The 19,642-nt window shown below is 42.1% G+C and overlaps 1 protein-coding gene across 2 annotated transcripts; it reads right to left on the bottom strand.

The window, feature by feature from the left end:
* Nucleotides 1-7,122: 7,122 nt before the first annotated feature.
* WIPF1 (WAS/WASL interacting protein family member 1) lies at nucleotides 7,123-19,417 on the bottom strand. Of its 2 annotated transcripts, XM_054381169.1 has the most exons (7): nucleotides 19,367-19,417; nucleotides 17,953-18,082; nucleotides 15,749-15,919; nucleotides 13,824-14,588; nucleotides 10,217-10,429; nucleotides 8,457-8,570; nucleotides 7,123-7,178 (listed from the first exon to the last, which is right to left on the bottom strand). In XM_054381169.1, exons 1-7 carry the CDS (start codon nucleotides 19,415-19,417, stop codon nucleotides 7,123-7,125), a joined length of 1,500 nt encoding a protein of 499 aa, XP_054237144.1. The 2 variants fall into 2 exon arrangements, with proteins under 2 accessions (XP_054237144.1, XP_054237145.1); XM_054381170.1 differs by lacking the exon at nucleotides 15,749-15,919 and having other exon boundaries at nucleotides 13,824-14,387.
* Between the last annotated feature and the right edge of the window lie 225 nt (nucleotides 19,418-19,642).

Below are 19,642 nucleotides of genomic sequence, written 5' to 3'. Positions count from 1 at the left end.
CTAGGATGCAAATGACTGGACTAAAAAAATTTATTCTGGGAGATTTCCTAGGCACAAGAAAGGCAATGGAAGACAATTATCAGATGAACATCTGAGACTTAGAGCAGCATTAATTAATTTTTAGAGGAATGCTTTCAGGAGTTACAGAAAAGATAATTTATTATTGATGAAGTCAAGTACATCACCCTGCTATGTGAAACAGCTGTTCTGTTCAGAGGTGTCATTGTGTCAGCCTTATGTTGGTGGATGTAATCTCTATATTCTGAAGCTCTACTAGCTCGCATTAGAAGCAGACATTATTTGTATTCCTTTTTATTCCCAACACTGCTGTAGTATCTACAGTGTGGAGACAAAGTGCCATCTTGTGTACGTTTACACTTCACCAAAGTTTTTGATTAGCAGTCTGTATTTGTGTAAACACACATAGACCAAGCAGCACAGATGCCCCCCAAAGACACAACAAGCAGCAGGGTACAAAAAAAGCCCTCATGTGCACTGCTAAATTTTTATGGTGTTATAATTGAAAGGGAGAGTGAAGCTCAGGCACGTATCTGTTTGTAGACAGAAGTTAATGTGTATGGGGAGAAACATTTTTGCTTATGAGAAAGAAATTATTTGATTATAAATTTGGCATGCCACTGTATGCACCACACCCTCATATCTTGGAGGGCTCTGAACTTTTTAGGAGAATTACAAAGGCGCCCATTCAACAAGTGAAAAGGATGAGCTCTTTTAGAAGTGTAAACCGCACAGCTTCGTTATGTATAAAATGAAATGTACAGAACTTCTAAGAGTGTAATAGAAAATGAAACTTAGAATCAAGATTGTTATGTTACGTATTTGGGTAATTTTCAGAGATCCGTAAGACAGCAGAAACATCTGGTAAGCATTGCTCATTGTGCTTGCTGTTAGCCAGAGAAAAACAAATCCTGAAGGCTCTTGATCTATTTTGTTAGTTAATCTAAATACATAAATATCTAAATAAAACTAAATAGTTAATCTAAATTATCTAAATAAATTGAAGTTGTTGTATAGAGATGCATTGGCCAATATTTAGCCCTCAAATTGGTAATTACGTAGGACTAATTTACTATCTTCAACACAAAATGGAGTCAAACTAGGTGAGATGGCAGAAGGGAGCAGCCTGTGCAGACAAAGCGGGAAGGTCATTGGAAATTGTTGAACCAGGATCAAAGGAGTTGGATATTTTTGTGTGCACTGTGTGCAACACGTGAGCCTTCCTGCAACTGCAGGGAGCAGTCAGAACTGTTTACAGTGTAGTGCGTGGGCTTATTTTAAAGCAACAGCATTTTAGGAGTTAAATGGAAGAGGGAATATGTTGTGGTTATGACTAGGTCACAGCATACTCAGTTTAGTTCCCTCTTCCCAAAGTCAAGACAGCAACTACATTTCTTGAAAGCCAGAAAGGACCATGTTTCCTTTGGTACAACATGAGATAGACAGTCCTACTAGCTGATCATTAGATTCACACCTCTGAATTCTGATTCAAGGCTACTGTCACTAAGATCTGCAAACAAAGGTCTCTCAGCCAGCTGAGCCAGCTCCTTTACAGCTCGTAAATTCCTAGCCTCTGCCCTCTGTCATGGTTCTTCTATTTATATTGCACAGGCACAACTGGTGAGCTTCTAGGCTACATCTGAGCCACTGGTGTTGGTGGCCTATTAAGAAAGTCTAGATCTCTGTACCAGTCAGTCTGTAAAAAGGAAGTATCAACAAGCAGATCCCATAGATGTCAAATGATCCACCACCTGCGTAAGAGTAAACCTGTTGCTTAGGTCTTTACAGGATAGATAGGGAGCTTTTTAGCTTAGGTTTTAAATGATCTTTCTAGTTTCTCAGAAGCTGGCAGTGCGGCCTCAATTTGAGCCCCCCCACCCCAGGACTTTTATTGAAGGGCCTTTCTGTGCTGAACTCGGTTCAAATTATCTGGAAAGGTTAACATCCAAGATCAAGAACACATCTCCAAAGCCAAAAAGAGGATTTCATTTGTTTGATATTCTCTGGCAGCCTTCTACCTAGCCAGTGAAGATAAGAAGAACAAAAATCTGTGCTAAACTAGTGACTTTCCATGTCACGTCCTTGTGGCACATGCCTAGCTTGCCTTGCCAGGAGCAAACGCCCATAAATCATTCTTTATCCTAAACTAAACTCAGTATTTCTTCTTATCTACAGGTGTCTAATCTTCACTGTATGGAGGCCCAAAGTCCTCTAAGCATTAGGGCTGTGCTACTGTGGAAAGGGAGGCAAGAGGGGAGAACAATCAGCCCCAGCTGCTGCCAGGCTCACTGTTTAAATCCTCCTAATGTAATGTGTGCTTCTGCCAAGGATGCAACTGTGTTTTTTCCTCAATGTAACAATCTGCACCACCAATTACATAAAAGTAACATTTATTTGGCATAAGACAGAAAAATAAGGAGAACAAATTCACATACAAAATAAATGTTAAGAAAAAAATAATTCATATAACTAGATTACTATTTTATAAAAACTTTAAGCACCTGATTAAAAAAAAAAATCTTATTTTCTGCTCAGTCTGTGTTTTAAGTTTTATTTATCTCACAGTCTTGTGTGGCTTTGGAAGTCCAAATTTAGAGTTCTTCCTTTTATCACAGACAAGCTGTCTTTCAAAATGCAACACACTGAAGGGTTACTCCCTATTTTAAAACATAGTTTCTTTTTTCAGTCTGCCTTACCTACCTGCCACATACTTACTCACTGAGAACATACACGTGTGCCTTGCTTTTGCTGAGTAACTCCGAGACTTCCTTTATGCCGGTGCTCCAGGTTTATATTTTAAACTAAATTGTCCAAACACTTCCACTGTATGGGCTACTAGATCCCAGTTTTCTCTTAGTGTACAGGAAGAACTATTACACGAACATTCCATGAACACTTAGGTAAAAGATTCACCTCATTTCTGGAGCATACCATTTAAAAGGTTGAAGTTCGTACAACACAGAGTCAATGTACCGCTCCTAACAATGTAACCTCCTAACAGGTTGCTCGTGCCTGACTGTGAGACAACAGTGTTCATGATTGCAATGTGCATTTCATATGTGCACGTTTAATATTGCAACTTGTACTCTAGTACTGATAGAAATTAAAGCAAATTATTTTTTTATTTCCTTCTGCAATCTTCTTTACAGCGTTCTGTGGCTAAGGGGCCCTCCCTAGATCTCTTGATCACTGAACTCCATTCTTTGCTTCCAAGGCCAAAAGTACCCTTTCTGTTTCCATACTTCGGCACATAAAACTGTGTTACAATATATGTGAAACACAACAGAAGTTTAGTTCCCTTATCCTCTGCTCCAACAGAGACCTACTTCTACAAGTTAACACTTGCTGCTGCATGGAGAAACTACTGCACATTTTTTGAAGGGATGGTTTAAGGAACTTCTTTAATAGTTTTGTCTTGCAGGGAAAAAAATTCTTACTATTCTTTCAGTGCAGGAAATGCTGACTTCTAAACAGGAACTTTGCAACCTTATTTAAGAAGTAGTTCATTTACAGAAATACATGCTTCCTGAAACACAAACTGAGTTCCTTTAACAACTGTGAACATAAATCACTGTGATCTCTTCTCCCAATGGCTGGTATTGAAAGCTGTAACAGACATAATGTGCTTTCCTTCCAAAAATATTGAACAGAAATTACTGTCATGTGGTACAAAAGTTATTTATTTACTGACAAATTAAACAGAAGTGAACCACCACGGCTGTTATCACACAACAAGAGTCTTAGTGATGACATAGAAAGATAGTTTGAGGTGTGAAGGTTTGTAATGCAACGCCACTGAGACAAACCCAGTAAACCTTAATACGCAAGCAGTGAATCAAATTTAGTCCTCTAAAAACCTATGTAATGATACTGAGGTCAGCTGGGCTGTATGGGCAGCAGCATGAGACACTGGTTTTTGGAAAGGGTTAAACTTCCAGAGCAATATCAATAACTGATTGTGAGGGTAATTAGTGCCCACTTACACCACACCTAAAGACTGACCCAAGTCCCTCCATATACTAAGCTCAGTCTGAAGCAAGCAGATCAAGCACATTACAACAGCGGGACTTAGCTCATACACTTTATAATGCTACTGTCAGCACTATTTACATTAGGACTTGGAAAAGCAAAGCCTATTAGTTTTTCTAGTGAGACATAGAAAAGTTTACTAAAAAAGTTGTAAGGCACCAGTGATTCAATCTGTTTTGTATTCTTTTGTAACACTTTATAGTGAAATATATACTTTAATACTGAGGTCCCTTCCAACCAAAACCATTCTATGATATTGCAAATAGGTATTGATATATGAAGCAATATATTGAGCGATAAAATGCTGCACTGTTCTGGAATATATCTAGGAATTTTTATAGCAAAAGATTTAAAGTTGTTGTTAGATGAAAAAAAAAAAAAAATCTCTTTCTGCATTGTTAAGCTATTTTACTTATATGCGAAACATCCATTCTGAAGAGGTTTCCATAGCACCCAGAAGTGCTAAACTCCAAGTAGCTCAGGTTTCTTGGCTTCTTGACTGAGGGCCTTTTACACAGCACATTTTGAAGTGAGACTGAAGCTGGTTTAACAAGTCTTTGGTAGTGATCAGAAAACCTTGCTCTAAAGATCAAATATAAGATATTTTAAATGATGCAGGGAGCTATCAGAACAATGTGCAGCATTTTCATTAACTTACTCAAAGTAAAACCGTCATGCTGGAAGCAGCTAAGTTAAAAAACAGGTACTGGAGGTTTGGGTTTTTTGGATGCATAGCTTTTTGGAAATTAAAAAGGATTTCACAGGTCAAGGTACTGAAAATATTGCATTCTTAAATTCAAAATGTTGTTGCTTAGAAAGTTATAAATGCTTCAGTTTCAAAACATGGATACAATAATTTATCCTTTAAGCTATTATCCTAAAAATCTTATTTGGACTTCTATTCACATAAGAATATCCCAAAGGGATAGGCACTTTAAGTGACATTCATAAAATACATATACAAATTCAGTATTGCTCAAGGTTTGATTCCAAGGTGCACCTGTCACATGGAGGTCCCTCGACTATCTGTTTAAGAAACTCTTAGAGCCATGATCCTGCAATTAGATGTAGATACATCTCTGCGCCTGCGCATTTAATTGCAGGTTCAAGACCATAAACAGTAACTTAAAATACATCATTAGATACAAAAAATGCAAAAAACAGGTACATAATCAAATGCTATCACAGCTAACAAGATTTTGTAAACAAACACTGAAATGGCCATATTACCTCTGCTCTGGCCAAATACAACTCTGTCTCATCCCCTTCACTGTGACTGGTCAGGCTTTTGGGCAGAAAGAGGATCTGCCCCTCCCTGCCCACTGACAGAGCAAAAAGCCCTATGCACAAGCAGTCCAATGGGATCCAGATCCTTTATGGCTAAATTCCTTAGATTTTTCAAGGGCTGACCTCATTCTAGCCAGAGAGTGTACTCAGGATCATATTTTCCATGCCAGAGAAAAATTTTCCTAACCTACATGACTAGTTGGTGGTTTTGTTTGTTTGTTTTTTTTTTTGAGCAACATCCTGTGAAGCATGGCTGCTGATACAAGTTCAGTAAGGATCCCAAGAACACTACCAAAACTACTGAGGAGACAGAGGAGCAATTTTTCAGAGCTAACCATCAGAAGCCTAATTAACAAAGAGCAACATTCAGCAATATTTCAAATCCAGATTTATACCCTTCCTCTAATTTCCAAAGGCATTTTCTATGCATTTAGATCCATTTGTAAAAATGCACTCATATAATTAATTCTCTTCTCATATACAAAATTCAAAAGCCATTAAACATATTAACGAATTGGCACAATGTTAGAATACTTCCCTCTTTCTTTGATGAATGTAGGCCTTGCAGCTCTCCATGGAGACCCCTTTCAGCACAGTTTGAAAGGACAGGCTTCATGGCAAACTGAGACAGCCAAATCTTCCCATTTCTCTTGAACCAGTGCAGAGAGCAAATTTTGGAGCTGATGCTCCCCCTTGAAGGCACAAGCCCCAGACCTCCTTCACTACATCAGAGGGCTTTCACTTATGTACATTTTTGACCTCAGCTGCTCTACTATAACACAAGTCAAATAAAATATGAGACTTGTGACCTAAGCCCCAGGAAGCTTTTTAAGCAAAACCCATCATTTAATTGTACCAAAGAAACAACTGGAAAGCAGTCTGTGGAGCACTGGTGTTAGTGATGTTTTATAGGAGCCTGCAACTATAATCGCTGCATTTGCACCATGACTACTTTCTGAGGACTCTTTGCATGTAGTCACAGGTAGAGGGCATTAAAATAACACAGTACACAGCTGACTGCGGGTTGGTTCACATCAGAGTAGGAAAGAATTAGGTGACTAAAAGCATAACACTATTAAAAAACAAGGAAAGAGGGATTAAAATGAAAAAGGGTATTTTTATGCTGATGAATTCTTCACTTGTGTTTTTCTTTGCAAGATTCTTCACAGATTAAAAACAAGGCCAGCCACACTTCATCCTGGGGGCAAGATGTGCTAAGTATTGTTTGAAATCAGATTTGCTTGACTAAGCTGAAGTGAAAAGCTTCAGGATAAACTCTCAGTCACCAAGTAGTCTATGGCTTGCAGAAGCAGATGGGATGAGTTAGGCTTGCAAAGAAGGATCCGGAGAACTCTTGGCTACATGTTTTTCCCCAGCAACTGTTTTTTAAACAGATAATAGATTTTACTTTTTCATTCAAATAACACAGCCAGTGTACCCAAAGTGAATGAAACAGATTTGTTCCAGCTCTTATTAAATTCAAAGCCGGCCCTCCTGTGGAGCTTTCAAGGAGATATGACTGGACACAGTAAGCATGATACACATATGTTGTGTATGGTTCACAAAATGCCTTTCATGACAGCCCGCAGTGTAAGCAAATAAAATGTATAGCTTTGAGCAACTATAGTTCATAAGCTGCACTCTGTAAGAAAGACTGAAGTTTGTTCCAGCTGACAAGTCAGAGTAGAAATAAAGCAAAGCAGACAACTTTCCAATGATGTGGACAGGAGAGGTGACTGGAAGGAAACTTGAAAACAAACGTTGCCCAAAGATGGGCCAGAATCCATTTCACCTTGGTATAGGTGGAAGTGGGGGAGCACCTCTTTCTTTTCGGCCAGAGCCACCTAAAAGAGAAAGGAAGTTTTTTGTATTACTCCTCCTAAAGTGGAAGCTTACATCCAATTCATTAATTCAGTAACTGGTAAAGATCTGATTTTTTTTTTTTTTTGTGCCTAGCCATTTCACTAAAAAATCTTTGTAGTTTCCAGTTAGTTTATTAAACATCATCAAAACTCCAAACAGTGCAAAAGAAAATTTTGAAATAATGCTATCGCCAAATGTCTGAAAAGCATATGCATTTTAGTCCTTTGTACCCTTCTCAAAACTAGATTGATAGCTCTTGTTAACCTTACTATTTTACACAAACACAAACCTTCTCAGTGCTACCAGACACACATGCAAATTCCAACGAAAGTGGCAAGCTCTAACTACAGAATGTTTCAAAGCTCTTCATATTTTTCCCTATATGAAGATTTCCATTGTAAACTCATGAAAGGACACATAAACCTGCATATATTACTTTGCCTTTCTTTACGGTGCAATGCAATACCAATGGGATGAATGCTAACAAGGCAAAGTGAAGGATCAGAGACTAACAGCAATTCCTGCTCCAAACCAAAACCTCATTTGGGAACAGAAGAGACAGAGAAACATCTGAGTGTGCAGATGATTACAGGATAACTATGAGCCACCAATGTCACTGGTTGTGAAAGAAGTACATTGATCCTTGGGAGTATCAGGTAATATCACTAATGAAGACAGGAAACTAACTCTTCTGTAGAAAACATGGTTGAGACCTGAACTGATACAGCACCTAACTAGAAACAACAAAACCAAACTGAAATGGATACACAAACAACTCTGATGATCAGAGCACAGAGCTTGGAAACAGGGATCCCAATTTAATCAGCCCAGTAAAATAAAAGCTGAGAAGAGGATATGACTGTTGTCTTAGAAAATATTAGGCGTTTAACTCATCAAGGAAGGAGGATAAATAAACTCAAGGATGATGTTTGCACAAGAATAAATGAGTTGTGCCTGAATTAACATGGGAAATGAGGTGGAAGTCCTAGGGGATTTTTCTAGCTGCCTGTAGCGGAAGGACTGACTATGATAGCAAAGGTGGTATCTTACAATACATGTTTCAACTTAAAACCCAAACAAATTCTGCCTCAAATACAAGTTTAAGAGGGATTGTGCCTGTGAACCTGCATTTGGCAGTGGGAGTGACCAGGCTGTTAGTCTGAGAAGTTCTGAAACCTTGGCATCCAATTTCTTCCCTATACACATTGATTTTAGGATGATCTGCTGAAACTGCAACAGCAGAGGTGGAACAAACTTACCTCTGCTTTCACTTCTTGCTAGTTTACTGGGATAACTTCTGTTCATAGGTACATACGGCTCTGGAGGTGGCAGGTCAGATATAGGATGAAAAGAAAATCTGCTTTCCCATTCATCTGAAAAAAATTCCACGTGATTTGCCCATTACTTTTGTGACACAGATTTAGGAAACTATATTGACATGAATATCACATTTAATACATTCTTTATATTGCAAAATGTTTACATAGCTCAGTACCGAACCAGTATCCTATTGGGAAGTCAGGGAAGAAGATGCTTTAAGTTAGTTTGTGAATGAAAATTCTTGTTAACTTGACACTTAGCCAATCTAACACAAAACCACAGAGCAGGAAAATGGCCATAATTCCACTGAAATAAGTGCTATGTTCCCTTCTATGTATAACAGATCCATTTTTTTAACACACACACACAGAAAGACATATATATACGTGTTACCCAAAATACATAGCGTTTCCTATTCCAGAACAGTATTTTTCTCCTGAATGTAGAATTTTCTGATATTCACATTCTGTTGATAAACAAATCTCAAGAGCATCATAAAAGCACATTGACCTATAAGTGGTGTTTTTTCTTTCTGAAATTTTATAAAGGAAAAAGAAAACTTGAGGCCATTACGACAAAATCTATGATGACAGAGGAACCTCTATGTGACTAGTATCAAAATGGAAAACTATGTCAGCTAAAACTGTATCTCTTGAGACTACTGAGACCCTACTGATGTACTTACTGAGTCTATAGGATTCTAAAGAATAAAGCAAGCTGATCATTTTCTTCACTGAAATAACAGGAAAAGTTTGTGGAGCTCTGTTCTGCATTTGAATTCAGAGGCCCAAGGAAAAAAGTGTGGGCTGTCTTAAACTGTCATTTCTTCACTTGGTTGCTTCAGGACTTTGCAACCATAGCTTCCTTGCAATATTGTTATATTTTATTGCATAACGTAATGAATGACTAAGTTTTGCCTGGCACTTGTACATGTGGCTATTTGCTGTGATCCAGTTTTCCCGTGTGTACTCCCAGTGGCTGCAATCAGAAACCAGTATGTTTTCTGAACCCTGCAAATGACTAGGGTAGGAAAAAATGTGCTTGTGACCCACCTGCATTGTCTGATGTGTGAAGATCTTTCAAAAGCACAAGTTACAATTTTATTCTCTGCTTAGTTTTTCTGACCTTACAAATACCAGAAATACCAGTTTTGGCCTTCCAAAATTAGCTGAAAGGTTTATTTACCCTTTGCAAATACAAAATTAAGAAGAAAAGCACAATGAATCTTCAAAACAGCAATCTTGGACATTGTCTTTTCAATAAACACTAACAAAAAGAGAAATAGTTGAGCTTCTCAGCAGTGTTCTGACAGCCTCTTCTCTCATCTATTTTTCAGCTTTTGAGTCATCATTCTGATTTCAAAAAGCCTTATCTTAATGTAGCTACGTTTTGAATTCATACTAGAGTCAGAACAACCCCTTTAAGCCTTACTTCTGTATCGTAGCAAAGTAAAGCACAGTAAATTTGGATTTTTCAGACTGTTTTCCAAAGGGTTGGTTTGGAGACTGTACTGATGTCTTTGCAGTTGTGCTCTATGCGTGGCACATTCAGTCCATTAGCAGGGTTAATCAAGACCCAAATGACAATTCTGTTGGTCAGAAACCAAAGGTCTGCACTAGAAACAAAACCTTTTGTGACTTAAGGCCAAAAGCTACCATACAGTCTCTGTCAAAGGCAAACAACTGGGAGGATGACTTACCATCACCTAGATCCTGGAAACCATTTCGGACAGCTGATGAAGGCGGTGGTGGTGGCGGTGGTGCTGCTGAGCCCGGCCGGTCAGGAGGAAGTGGTGGTCGTGGTCCACCTCTCTGGGTGTCCAGCCCTGCCCGGGATGGCAGCTGGGGAGCAGCGGGCAAAGCTCTTGAAGTGCTTCCATTCCTGCTTAGGGGAGGAGGTGGTGGGAGGGGGCCTGGAGCAAGACAAGAGAAAAAAAACACACAAATGTCATTTGCATCAGGGGTTATTTTACTGGTGATAGGCTATTGCCTGCATTCCATGGCCTCCCATTAATAAATGGGAGAGGGTGTGCTGGCTTGAGACCCTTGACCGTGAGGGGAAATAGCCCTCAACGCAGACTTCTTTACTGTCCAGTGCCCTCTAGGGAGCTGGTACTGATTTAGTGAGCAGAGTTCAGGGGAGCAGGGCAGAAATACATCTCAGCACCCACATTTCCTTCAGCTACAGAATCACAAAAACATTCAGGTTGGAAAAGACCCTTGGGATAGGTGCTGATCCTTGAAGCCACTCTAAATTACATTGGTCACAATGAGGTTACAGGTGGAATTCAGGGTACTGTGGACATCCAAACCATAACCCATTTCTTTTCCATGTATCATTGCAAAGGCAAGAGGGCATGTAGCAGAAGAGGCTCAGAGGCTCTTTTCCATAAGGGTGGTCCTCTCTGGGCGTCACAGCCAGAATCTGCAGCAGTGCACAGAGAAATTCAGCCCAGGAGTGGCATTGTTAAGCAGCATGGCATCAACTCGCTCATTTATAAACATATATGCTGCATGCCAGGTTTTTCGATAGCTGGAGCACATCCACCTCCTCCTAAACTGAAAACAGACCTCACATGTAGACTGGTATTGCCAGTGTCTGTGTTTGTGAGTTAACTGGCATGGTGACATGACAGGTCAAATATGAAGGCACGACTCACATAATACAGGACCAGGGTTCTCCTGAGGGCAGAGGATGGGTGCTTCTCCAAGAGCAGCAGGTAAGTAAAGGCAAGAAAGCTGCTGCTGCTGCCAGGAGAGAGGTGCTCATGGTTAGGGAATGAAGCAGAGGGTGCACAGGGCTAAGCCTGTTTAAAGGTCTTGCTACCTCTGTTAGGCAGTAGTCTAACAGAATTGACTGCTGGGTCAGAGCTCAGTTGGGCAACTGAAAATTATGTTCACTTTAATGAAATGCTTCCTTGACCTGATGAAATCTAGTTATGGATGTGCATTTTGAAAAAGAGAGCAGCAGATATTATATATCCAGCAACAAGTATTGAAAATGCTTCAAGGAACACTTGCATTTCTTGTGTGATCTGGCAGGGGGGCTGGACTGCATGATCTTTCAAAGTCCCTTCCAGCCCCTAATATTCTGTGATTCTGCAGAACATGCTATACTTGGTAAGAGCTTTTTCTTTTTTTAAGCCCCCGTTTTCTTTTTTCACCTTCTCTTTTTACATTTTACTGAAGTTTGCCTTCAGGGAATGGTTTCTAAGAAAGAGAAGCATTTAGTGACTTTCAGAATAGTTTTTCTTGCTCTCTCTCTAAACCACATCATCCATATTGAACTGCTGCAGAATAGAAGTATTTACGTTTATAATTTATGGCTGCAACTTCCTTCTGCTTGTTAAACCAGCAGAAAGGTACCGCAGGTTTGCTAAAACAATCTGCTTATGACACGAACCAACCAGGAAAGCAACAGTGGAAGCAGAGACCACCATGGAAAAAAAGCTCTTGGAATCACATGAATAACTGCAGACACTCTCTGCAACTTTGATCCATGTTCCCAGTCAAACATGACAAGATTTCTCTGATTTATTTACTGCAGGCTGTGCTGGCATTGTGCCATCCTTTTGGCTGGCAACCAGCTCCACAAAGCATGGTTTCAGGGCCAGTATTTTCTGTAGCTGCATGGCTGCTGCAGTTGCTGTGCTACAAGAAATCCAGGCTAGTTCAAGGAGCTGGAAAGCAACACAGATGGCTGTTGCCTGTGGGAGCTTCCATGCCATTCATCTCTATTGTTCAGGACTGGGTGGGTTTGAGACTATTCCAGATTTTTATTCCAAAAGATGAAATGAAAATCAACTCTACAAGCTTTCCAGTTTTGCCTTCTGTGAAATGCTTCTCCCTTCTAAGAATTTGGGCTGTTTGTGCCCAAACTCTCATCTCCTGAGGGAAAACCATTAGGTATTAAGAGAACTAAGTTATAATGTGCAATTCTCAAAAGTTATAAACAAGAGTTGTCAGAAAGGACAAAGTATATTACAAATTAACTCAAAGGAAGCAGTTCCATTTTTAGTCTAATTTGAAATTTGCATATGGTAAACATCAACAATTAGTCACACTGTAACAACTACCATTCTATTTAACAACCGTTGGCTAGGTCTTTTATTAATATAATTTGAATTTGGCTGTAAGCATTCATGTCTCCCAACACGTAGAAGGTTGGTTCTGCAAACCTCCATTGACAAGAATGCCACCATTAACTCATGCTGGTTGACTCAGGAGGGCAAACGTTGTCACCTATCAGAACCTAGACATTTTTGCATCAAAGCACATAATGGGGAAACCCCTTGTTTGCAACCCATTTTAATTACAATAATTATAACGAAAGTTGCCAAGATCTGTAAAAGCCCATGTGAGCAGGCTGGTGATGCACAGTGACTGTCCCTAAGCCACCATCATACACACAGGCTTTCATTTCCAGCTGCAGAATCCCTTGTGCCTACCAGCACCATTTGTGTGCATGGCAATGGCTGGCAGGGAAGGCCCTGCCCCAAGTCACATCCTGCTCCCCCAGCCCTTATGTGCATTGCACAGGGTGAAAAAGGGATGCCCCATCTGAAGCCATCTGATGCTGCTACTTCTGCATCCACCTTGTGGATCATAGAATTATAGAATGTATGGGGTTGGAAGTGACCTTTAGAGGTCATTTAGTCCGATTCCCCTCCAGTAAAGCAAGAACATCCACAACTAGATCAGGTTGCTCAGAGCCCCTTCAAGCCTGGCCTTGAATGTCCTCAGGGACGGGGCCTCCAAAATCTTGTTGTTTAGTCTGGAGGAGGCTGAGGAGAGACCTTGCTCTCTACAATTATTTGAAAAGAGGTTGTAGGTTTTTTCTCCTTAGTTATATAAATAATAGGACAAGAGGAAATGGCCTCAAGCTGCACTGGTTGATGTTTAGATTGGGTATTAGAAGAAAGTTCTTTACTGAAAGTGTTATCAAACACCAGAATAGGCTCCCCCAGAGAGGTGGTTGAATCCTTGTCCCTCGAGGTGTTTAAAAGATGCATAGATGTGGTGCTAAGGGACATGGTTTAGCACCAGACTTGATAAGAGTTAGACAATGGTTAAACTCAATGATCTTGCAGGTGTTTTCCAAATGAAACCATTCAATGATTCTGGGTCACAGCAGGTGAAGCACCCTCAAGGCTGTAGCAGGGCAGGGTGGCTGACGATTTGGGGTTATGCTGCAGGGAGCACGGCCAAGGGCGCCACTAGGCAATTCAAGAATTTCCACTTCACCACACCCGGCCCACTTGTTCAATCCCCAGCAAAGCTCTGGACCCTCAGCCCCTGGCTCCCTACCTGATCGGCTTGGGGGGTCTCTGACCGGCGGTGGAGGCCTCTCGCTGGGCGGGGGGGGCAGGGGTCCGGAGCGGCCGCCCCCGCCGACGGGCGATGAGGAGGACCCCAGCGAGATGTTCCTCTGGGGCAGCCGCGGCATCTCGTCGCTGCCGCTCGGGACAGGCGGGATAGGGGGTGGCCCCGGCCTGCTAGGGGGAGGTGGTGGCGCTGGGGCGCCGACGGTGGGCCGTGGCGCAGAGGGCACAGGTGGCTTGCTGTTCTGCGGCGGCAGCGGGGGCAGAGCCGACTCCCGAGCGGCGGGTGCTCTGTGCCCGGCGGGGGGCGGTGGGGGCGGCGGCTTGTCCTCAGCCGGCCGGCCCGGCGTGGGCGGCAGCGGTGGCCGGCCGGAGAAGGGGGATGCCGCGCTGGGGCCCGTCTGCCGGAGTGGCCCGGCCGATCCTGCGCTCCGGCTGCCCAGGAAGGGGGGTGGCGAAGGCCCCAGGCTAGGCTGCCGGTTCACTCTAGGCACCGGCGGCGACCCTCTGTTATGCAGGCTGGAGGCGATGGGCCGGGGCGTGCTGGGTACCGGCGGCGGCACGACCTCGGGCTTGGAGCCGACGTCGGGCCTTGGCGGCGGCATGCGGCTCCTCTGCGGCTCGGGAGCAGGGGTCCGCGGCCCTGAGGGCGACCCCGGGAAGCGCGGTGGGCCGCTCGGCGGAGAGAAGGGCTTGGCGGCTGCGGAGCGGCCTCCGGGCGGCAAGGCCGGGGGGCGGCTTGCCCCGGTATCTGCGGACACAGGATGGGGAGTAAGAATCCATCGGACAGGCACTTCCTAACACGCTGCGTCCTAAGGGGTCAGCCTTGGCATGGGGCACGCCAGCCTTCAGGGCCTGGCACCCAGGAGCAGTGAGCTGCGGTTCTGATAGCACTGGGGAGCTGTTCCCGAGTAGCAGGTGACATTCTGGAATTGCTTATCTGGGACGACTTGTCAGAGACCGAAGTGGCTGCAAGGTAACACCACTGATGCAGCCATCACCCAGCAAGCAATAACACAAGGAAGAAAGAAACATTGATGTCGATAATATCAACATGAAAGCAAAGAAATCTTTCTTAGCTTAGTCCAGCAAAAGACTAGTTGCGGCTGTTTTCAGTTGCTGTTATCTAAGGGTGTACTAGTGCACATCAGGAAGAAGGCAGCCAGCCTTACAGCTGAAGTACTATCCTGTGATGCCAGGAACTTTTGTATTAATACGAGTTCCCAAAACAGACTATGACATAATAGAAAATACCATCTTTCAGAGACTGTTTTGTACACAGGTGCTGGAAAATTATGTTAATCTATAAAACATGTAAGGTTCATAATACCCTACAACCCCTAGTGTCCACTCCTCCCTCAACAAACGTGAAATCCTACATCTTTAACTTTACAAAACTAACTGGCCCCAGACAGATCTCCCTTATTTCAAGGGGCACAAAGGCTTCAGACAGCTGTTTTCCAGCCATAAGAATACAGTGCATGCCCTGACAAGCCTACAACTGCAGTGTGGGTATCAGCCAGCTGGGATGCCTCATACACTCTCTAAATGGTAAGTCATGCTGTTGTGGAGCTGATGCAGAGGTATGTTCCATTTGGAAAGCAGATCCTTTTTCTTGGGGCACAAGGAAGAATTAATCTGGAATTCTCTGGTCTTGCATACCCACAGCTAAGGCACGACCTTAGTCTGCCCGAATATAGAACTGAACATTGCTGAGATCTTTAGTTTTCATTAAAAACTATGAAATCTGGTGTTAAGAATAAAACAAGACTCAAGCTGAAAACGACACTTCCTAAGAGCCTAAGATATTTGAAGACTTTTCAATCCCAGCAGTTAATTTATTGCAGTGCTATGAAGGTTTTAAACAATGTAATTTACTTTTTCACACTGGAACTGAAAGGTCTTTCTTACCTGCATCTCGATTTGCAGCCGATCTGAGCTTTGGCATTCCTGCTTGAAAAAGGCCTCCAAGGCCAGGTGGTCCACCACCGCTGAAACCACCACCACTACCAAAACCCCCACCGCTGCTACTGCCACCACCTCCAAAGCCACCACTGCTACCTCCACCAGGTCCTTTGGGCTCTGTTGGGGAAAAAAAAAATCCCCCATGTTAGGCAGAGAGGCAAGACTGATCCTGCAAAGTCATGTCTTTCATTAGAGAAATGCTTGTAGCTAGGGAAAAATGGACAAGCTTTCAAAACACATGTCTTTGTTCAGGTTGGATCATTATAGCTACCATCACCACCACTATTTCACCATGGAAGAAGTGGTGCAATAAACATATCCACTGCATTTTATTAAGCCATCACTTTTTTTTTAGCTTGCTCTGGACTGGCAAGCAGAGAAACTATCACTATGGAGAATTTGGAACTGAGCACATCATATCATCTTTGTTACCATCTTTGCTCTCTTATCCTTCTTCACTTCTCCATAAGCAAACTCTGAGACAGCGCAATTTCATGTGAAATGAAGAAGGAAGAAGGAAGACAAAGGTGTCTTTCCTCTTGGAGGTACCTTTGGAGATTAGTTCTGGGAATGCACAGAACTCTGTCGCTATTGATGATGTTGCAACATGCCTACTTATTTAAACAAAGCTTAGCAAGGAAAAAGATTGCTTTTTTGATTACTTCCCCATAGGTCCAGAAATACGACAAGATCCTAAAAGTACAACGAAAGTGTTTCCACAACAACAAATACAGAGCATCACTACAAAATGAGCAGGCCCACAGTTTGAGACATCTGTGGACATCAGCTATCAAATGATGGGCTACATGGCTGAAGATCAGTTGCTTAATTTGTTGTCATCTCTGTTTCCACAACTTTGAGTGGGTGAAAATTCCACTGACTTTCAAATAATTAAAACCTGTACATCAAAAGCACTTCTAATAATGCCACCCAGAAAAAAAGGAGGAAGAATGTGTTCATGGCAGAATGTTTCACATCATCCTTCTCTTTCCTTAAGCATGTTACCTCAGTTCAGCTCTGACTCACATAGGGTGTGAGCCTCTGGAGAAATGCTGCTACTATGGTTTAGTCTTTCATCATGATTTGTTAATTCACGTAAACAAGATAATGGGATGCATCATTTTAATCTTATTGTTTACCTCTCCTTTACTCCCCCAATGATTTTCTCCAGCTCATTACAATAGCTAGAACACGTAACTTTGCTTTCAGAGATAATACTCAAGTGTTAAAAAACTAAACACCTGTTTGACCATAGAACTGTATTATTATTATGTCACACTCCTTTGGGCATTTCCTTCTTTCCTCATCATCCTCCTATCATAGTCCAGTCTTGAATTGCATGGCCAGATCAGGACTGAGTTGTATCACATTTACTAATGAGTCTGTAGAAGTGTCTTCTCTCCTGAGGCAATAAACACCCTTTCTTTCTCCTCTGTTCTCCCTTCCCAATACTTTTGCTGCCCAGGCTTTCGTAGCCTCTTCTCAGCACCTGCCAACATGCACAGTGAGACACAGCAGCAGCACAGCTAGACAGAGACCTTGTCTCAATTCAGGTAAGTGGAGCTGCTGCCCTGTGCCAGAGCTCCACTGGGCAGGCTGAACAGCAAGGCTCAGCCAAAAGGATAACACCTCTGAGTCACTGCAGGAGTGGCAAAACTGCCAGCAGCAGAGTGACACACAGGTGGGGCTGGGACTTCTGGCTTTGGTTTAAGTGGCACTGGGGCCACTACAGCCAATGGGGCTGTGCCAGGGGTGCTTCTATTATTATACTATTTATGCAAAAGTAGAAGCTGAAATTCCATGGTATTCTCTGTGCTCTCCTCAGTCCTGACAGGGCTTTTATTTGCCTGATCTGCTGCAGCTCCTCAGCAGAGCTTCTAGTAGGGTTTGCATAGTTTTTTGATTTAAGCAAACAAGAAAATGAGAGTAAGCAAACAAATGAACACTTGCATTTCATAAGCACTACTTAATTTCTCAGTGACTTAATCCATGATGAACAGAATTTATTTTTATGCATGCAAACTTCTGGTATTTTATTTTACCTACCTCTTTCATGTCAGTGCATCTGATGATATATAAACTAATATTCTGCATTCAGATATGCAGAACCATTCACACACAGAAACTCTGACATGCAGAATCATACTTACTGTCTAGAATTGGGGCACTTCTGTCATTAGTAACAGTCTTCTTCAGTTTTTTCCCTTTGGTAATATCAGATAATAGGGCATTTCGCCCTGCTTGTTCTGTCCTGCTTAAGGATGGCTTTTCAGTATTTGCCTGAAAAAATAAAAGTGAAGAGGCAAAATAAACCTCAACTTCCAGCAACAAAGTTTTGCTCAAATGTGGTAGTTACTCGAGACCTCAATTGCTGTTTTAACAGCACTGGAGGGGGTAGCGTGCCATGTTTGCTTCTGTGGATGATGTTACAGGTAGTTTGTCTTATTAGTGACTTAGGGTCCAAAACAAGGCTGACTATTCTAACCCACACTGTTCACCAGAAACAGAACACTTTTATGTGAATTTGCATTTTTTTCACTTAGGATTTGGAGTCTGATTTTTTAAAGGCAAGGCACATTTGTGGCAAATTGCCATTTTGGAGATTGAACAAGAACAGACTACACAATAAGGTGAACATTCTTGAAAGTTGTAGTGAAAGCTCTTAATATACAAATTCTGGATAAATCACAAGAAAGATGGAGCTTTATTTGCTATTTTAGTTTTGATAGACCTCTTCATAGTGACCAAATAAAATCTTTAGATTTTTGGTCTCAATGGTTTGTCTCAATAGTCCTCTCTCTTCAGTTTATATTTTGGTGAGAGTTTTCCAAACAACAACTAAAACCCCTCTCCCAAAGAGACACATATATGCACACTTACATGAACATATATATAGTTATTTCTTCTAGCAAATGGTGTTTCCTGAAAAACTTTCTAGCTTTATCAGCGTTATGGAAATTTCTGGAAAGGTGGTGAGAGCTGCCATGGAGGAGCCAAGCAGAGAGTCTGCATCTTGCTTGGGGTGGAAAATGAGGAAAAGACTTCAGAAGCAGAGCCCAATCTAGCTGTGTAATCAGCTAGGGGTTTGCTACAAAAATATCTGAGTCCTTCACAGTAGCATTTCAAGAAGCCTTTTCTTTCTTGTCAGTGATGTGACTGATTGTTGGAGAGCAAACACAGCACAAGCTCTATTCTGTTGTAGTCTCACCAAGCACGCTGTGCCAGCAGTAAGTCCTGTGATCTGATACCAAAGGCTAGCTGAGGGAGCTATGTGGGCTAAGAACTATCCTTACCAAATGTAAACAATAGGATCATGGGTTTTTTCCAGCTCAGGTCAGGTAAGTACTAGAGTAGAACAAGGGAGAAGATAGGAGTACATGGCTGGAGAAGGGCAAGGGGAAAGCAAGATTTTGATTCCCCTGACTTCGACAAGCATTGAGGAGCTGTGCCTCTCCACCCCAAATAATGTGCATACCCTCATCCACACCTCAGTGCCTATTCAGTATGACAAGCAGCAACAGAGGACAGTGTATACACAATGTATTTACCTCCTGTAAAACTTACCAATGCCAGTGTTGGGGGAGGAGGGGGAGCTGGAGGGGGAGGCACAGGCATGGTGGAAGGCTGAGCTGTGTCTGGTCTTGCTAAGAAACCTGCACAGTAATATACAGAGACACACAAGGCCCAGAGATTATTTAATAAATACATTTGTAGTCAGCTGAAACACATCCTTGCAGCTAACAGGTCTATTTGCTACATTACCTAAACAATCTGTAAAAAGCACTTTGTGTTTCATTGTATGGAAATCAGCTGCATCTTTAAACAGGGGCTCCCTACATC

This window comes from Indicator indicator, chromosome 5 (genome assembly GCF_027791375.1).
Source record: "Indicator indicator isolate 239-I01 chromosome 5, UM_Iind_1.1, whole genome shotgun sequence".
Taxonomy (NCBI): Eukaryota; Metazoa; Chordata; class Aves; order Piciformes; family Indicatoridae; genus Indicator; species Indicator indicator.
Note: the sequence above shows the minus strand (reverse complement) of the source record. Positions and strands in the feature narration are given on the sequence as shown.

Bases quoted from the DNA above. Each gene is read 5' to 3' on its own strand.
- WIPF1 (XM_054381169.1), bottom strand. From the start codon at position 19,417: ATGCCTGTGCCTCCCCCTCCAGCTCCCCCTCCTCCCCCAACACTGGCA. The intron at 15,920-17,952 runs GTAAGTATGATT...TTTCCCCAACAG, and splicing joins AAGTGCCCCAATTCTAGACA to AGCCCAAAGGACCTGGTGGA. The intron at 8,571-10,216 runs GTAAGTCATCCT...AATTTTTTTCAG, and splicing joins TTTCCAGGATCTAGGTGATG to ATGAATGGGAAAGCAGATTT.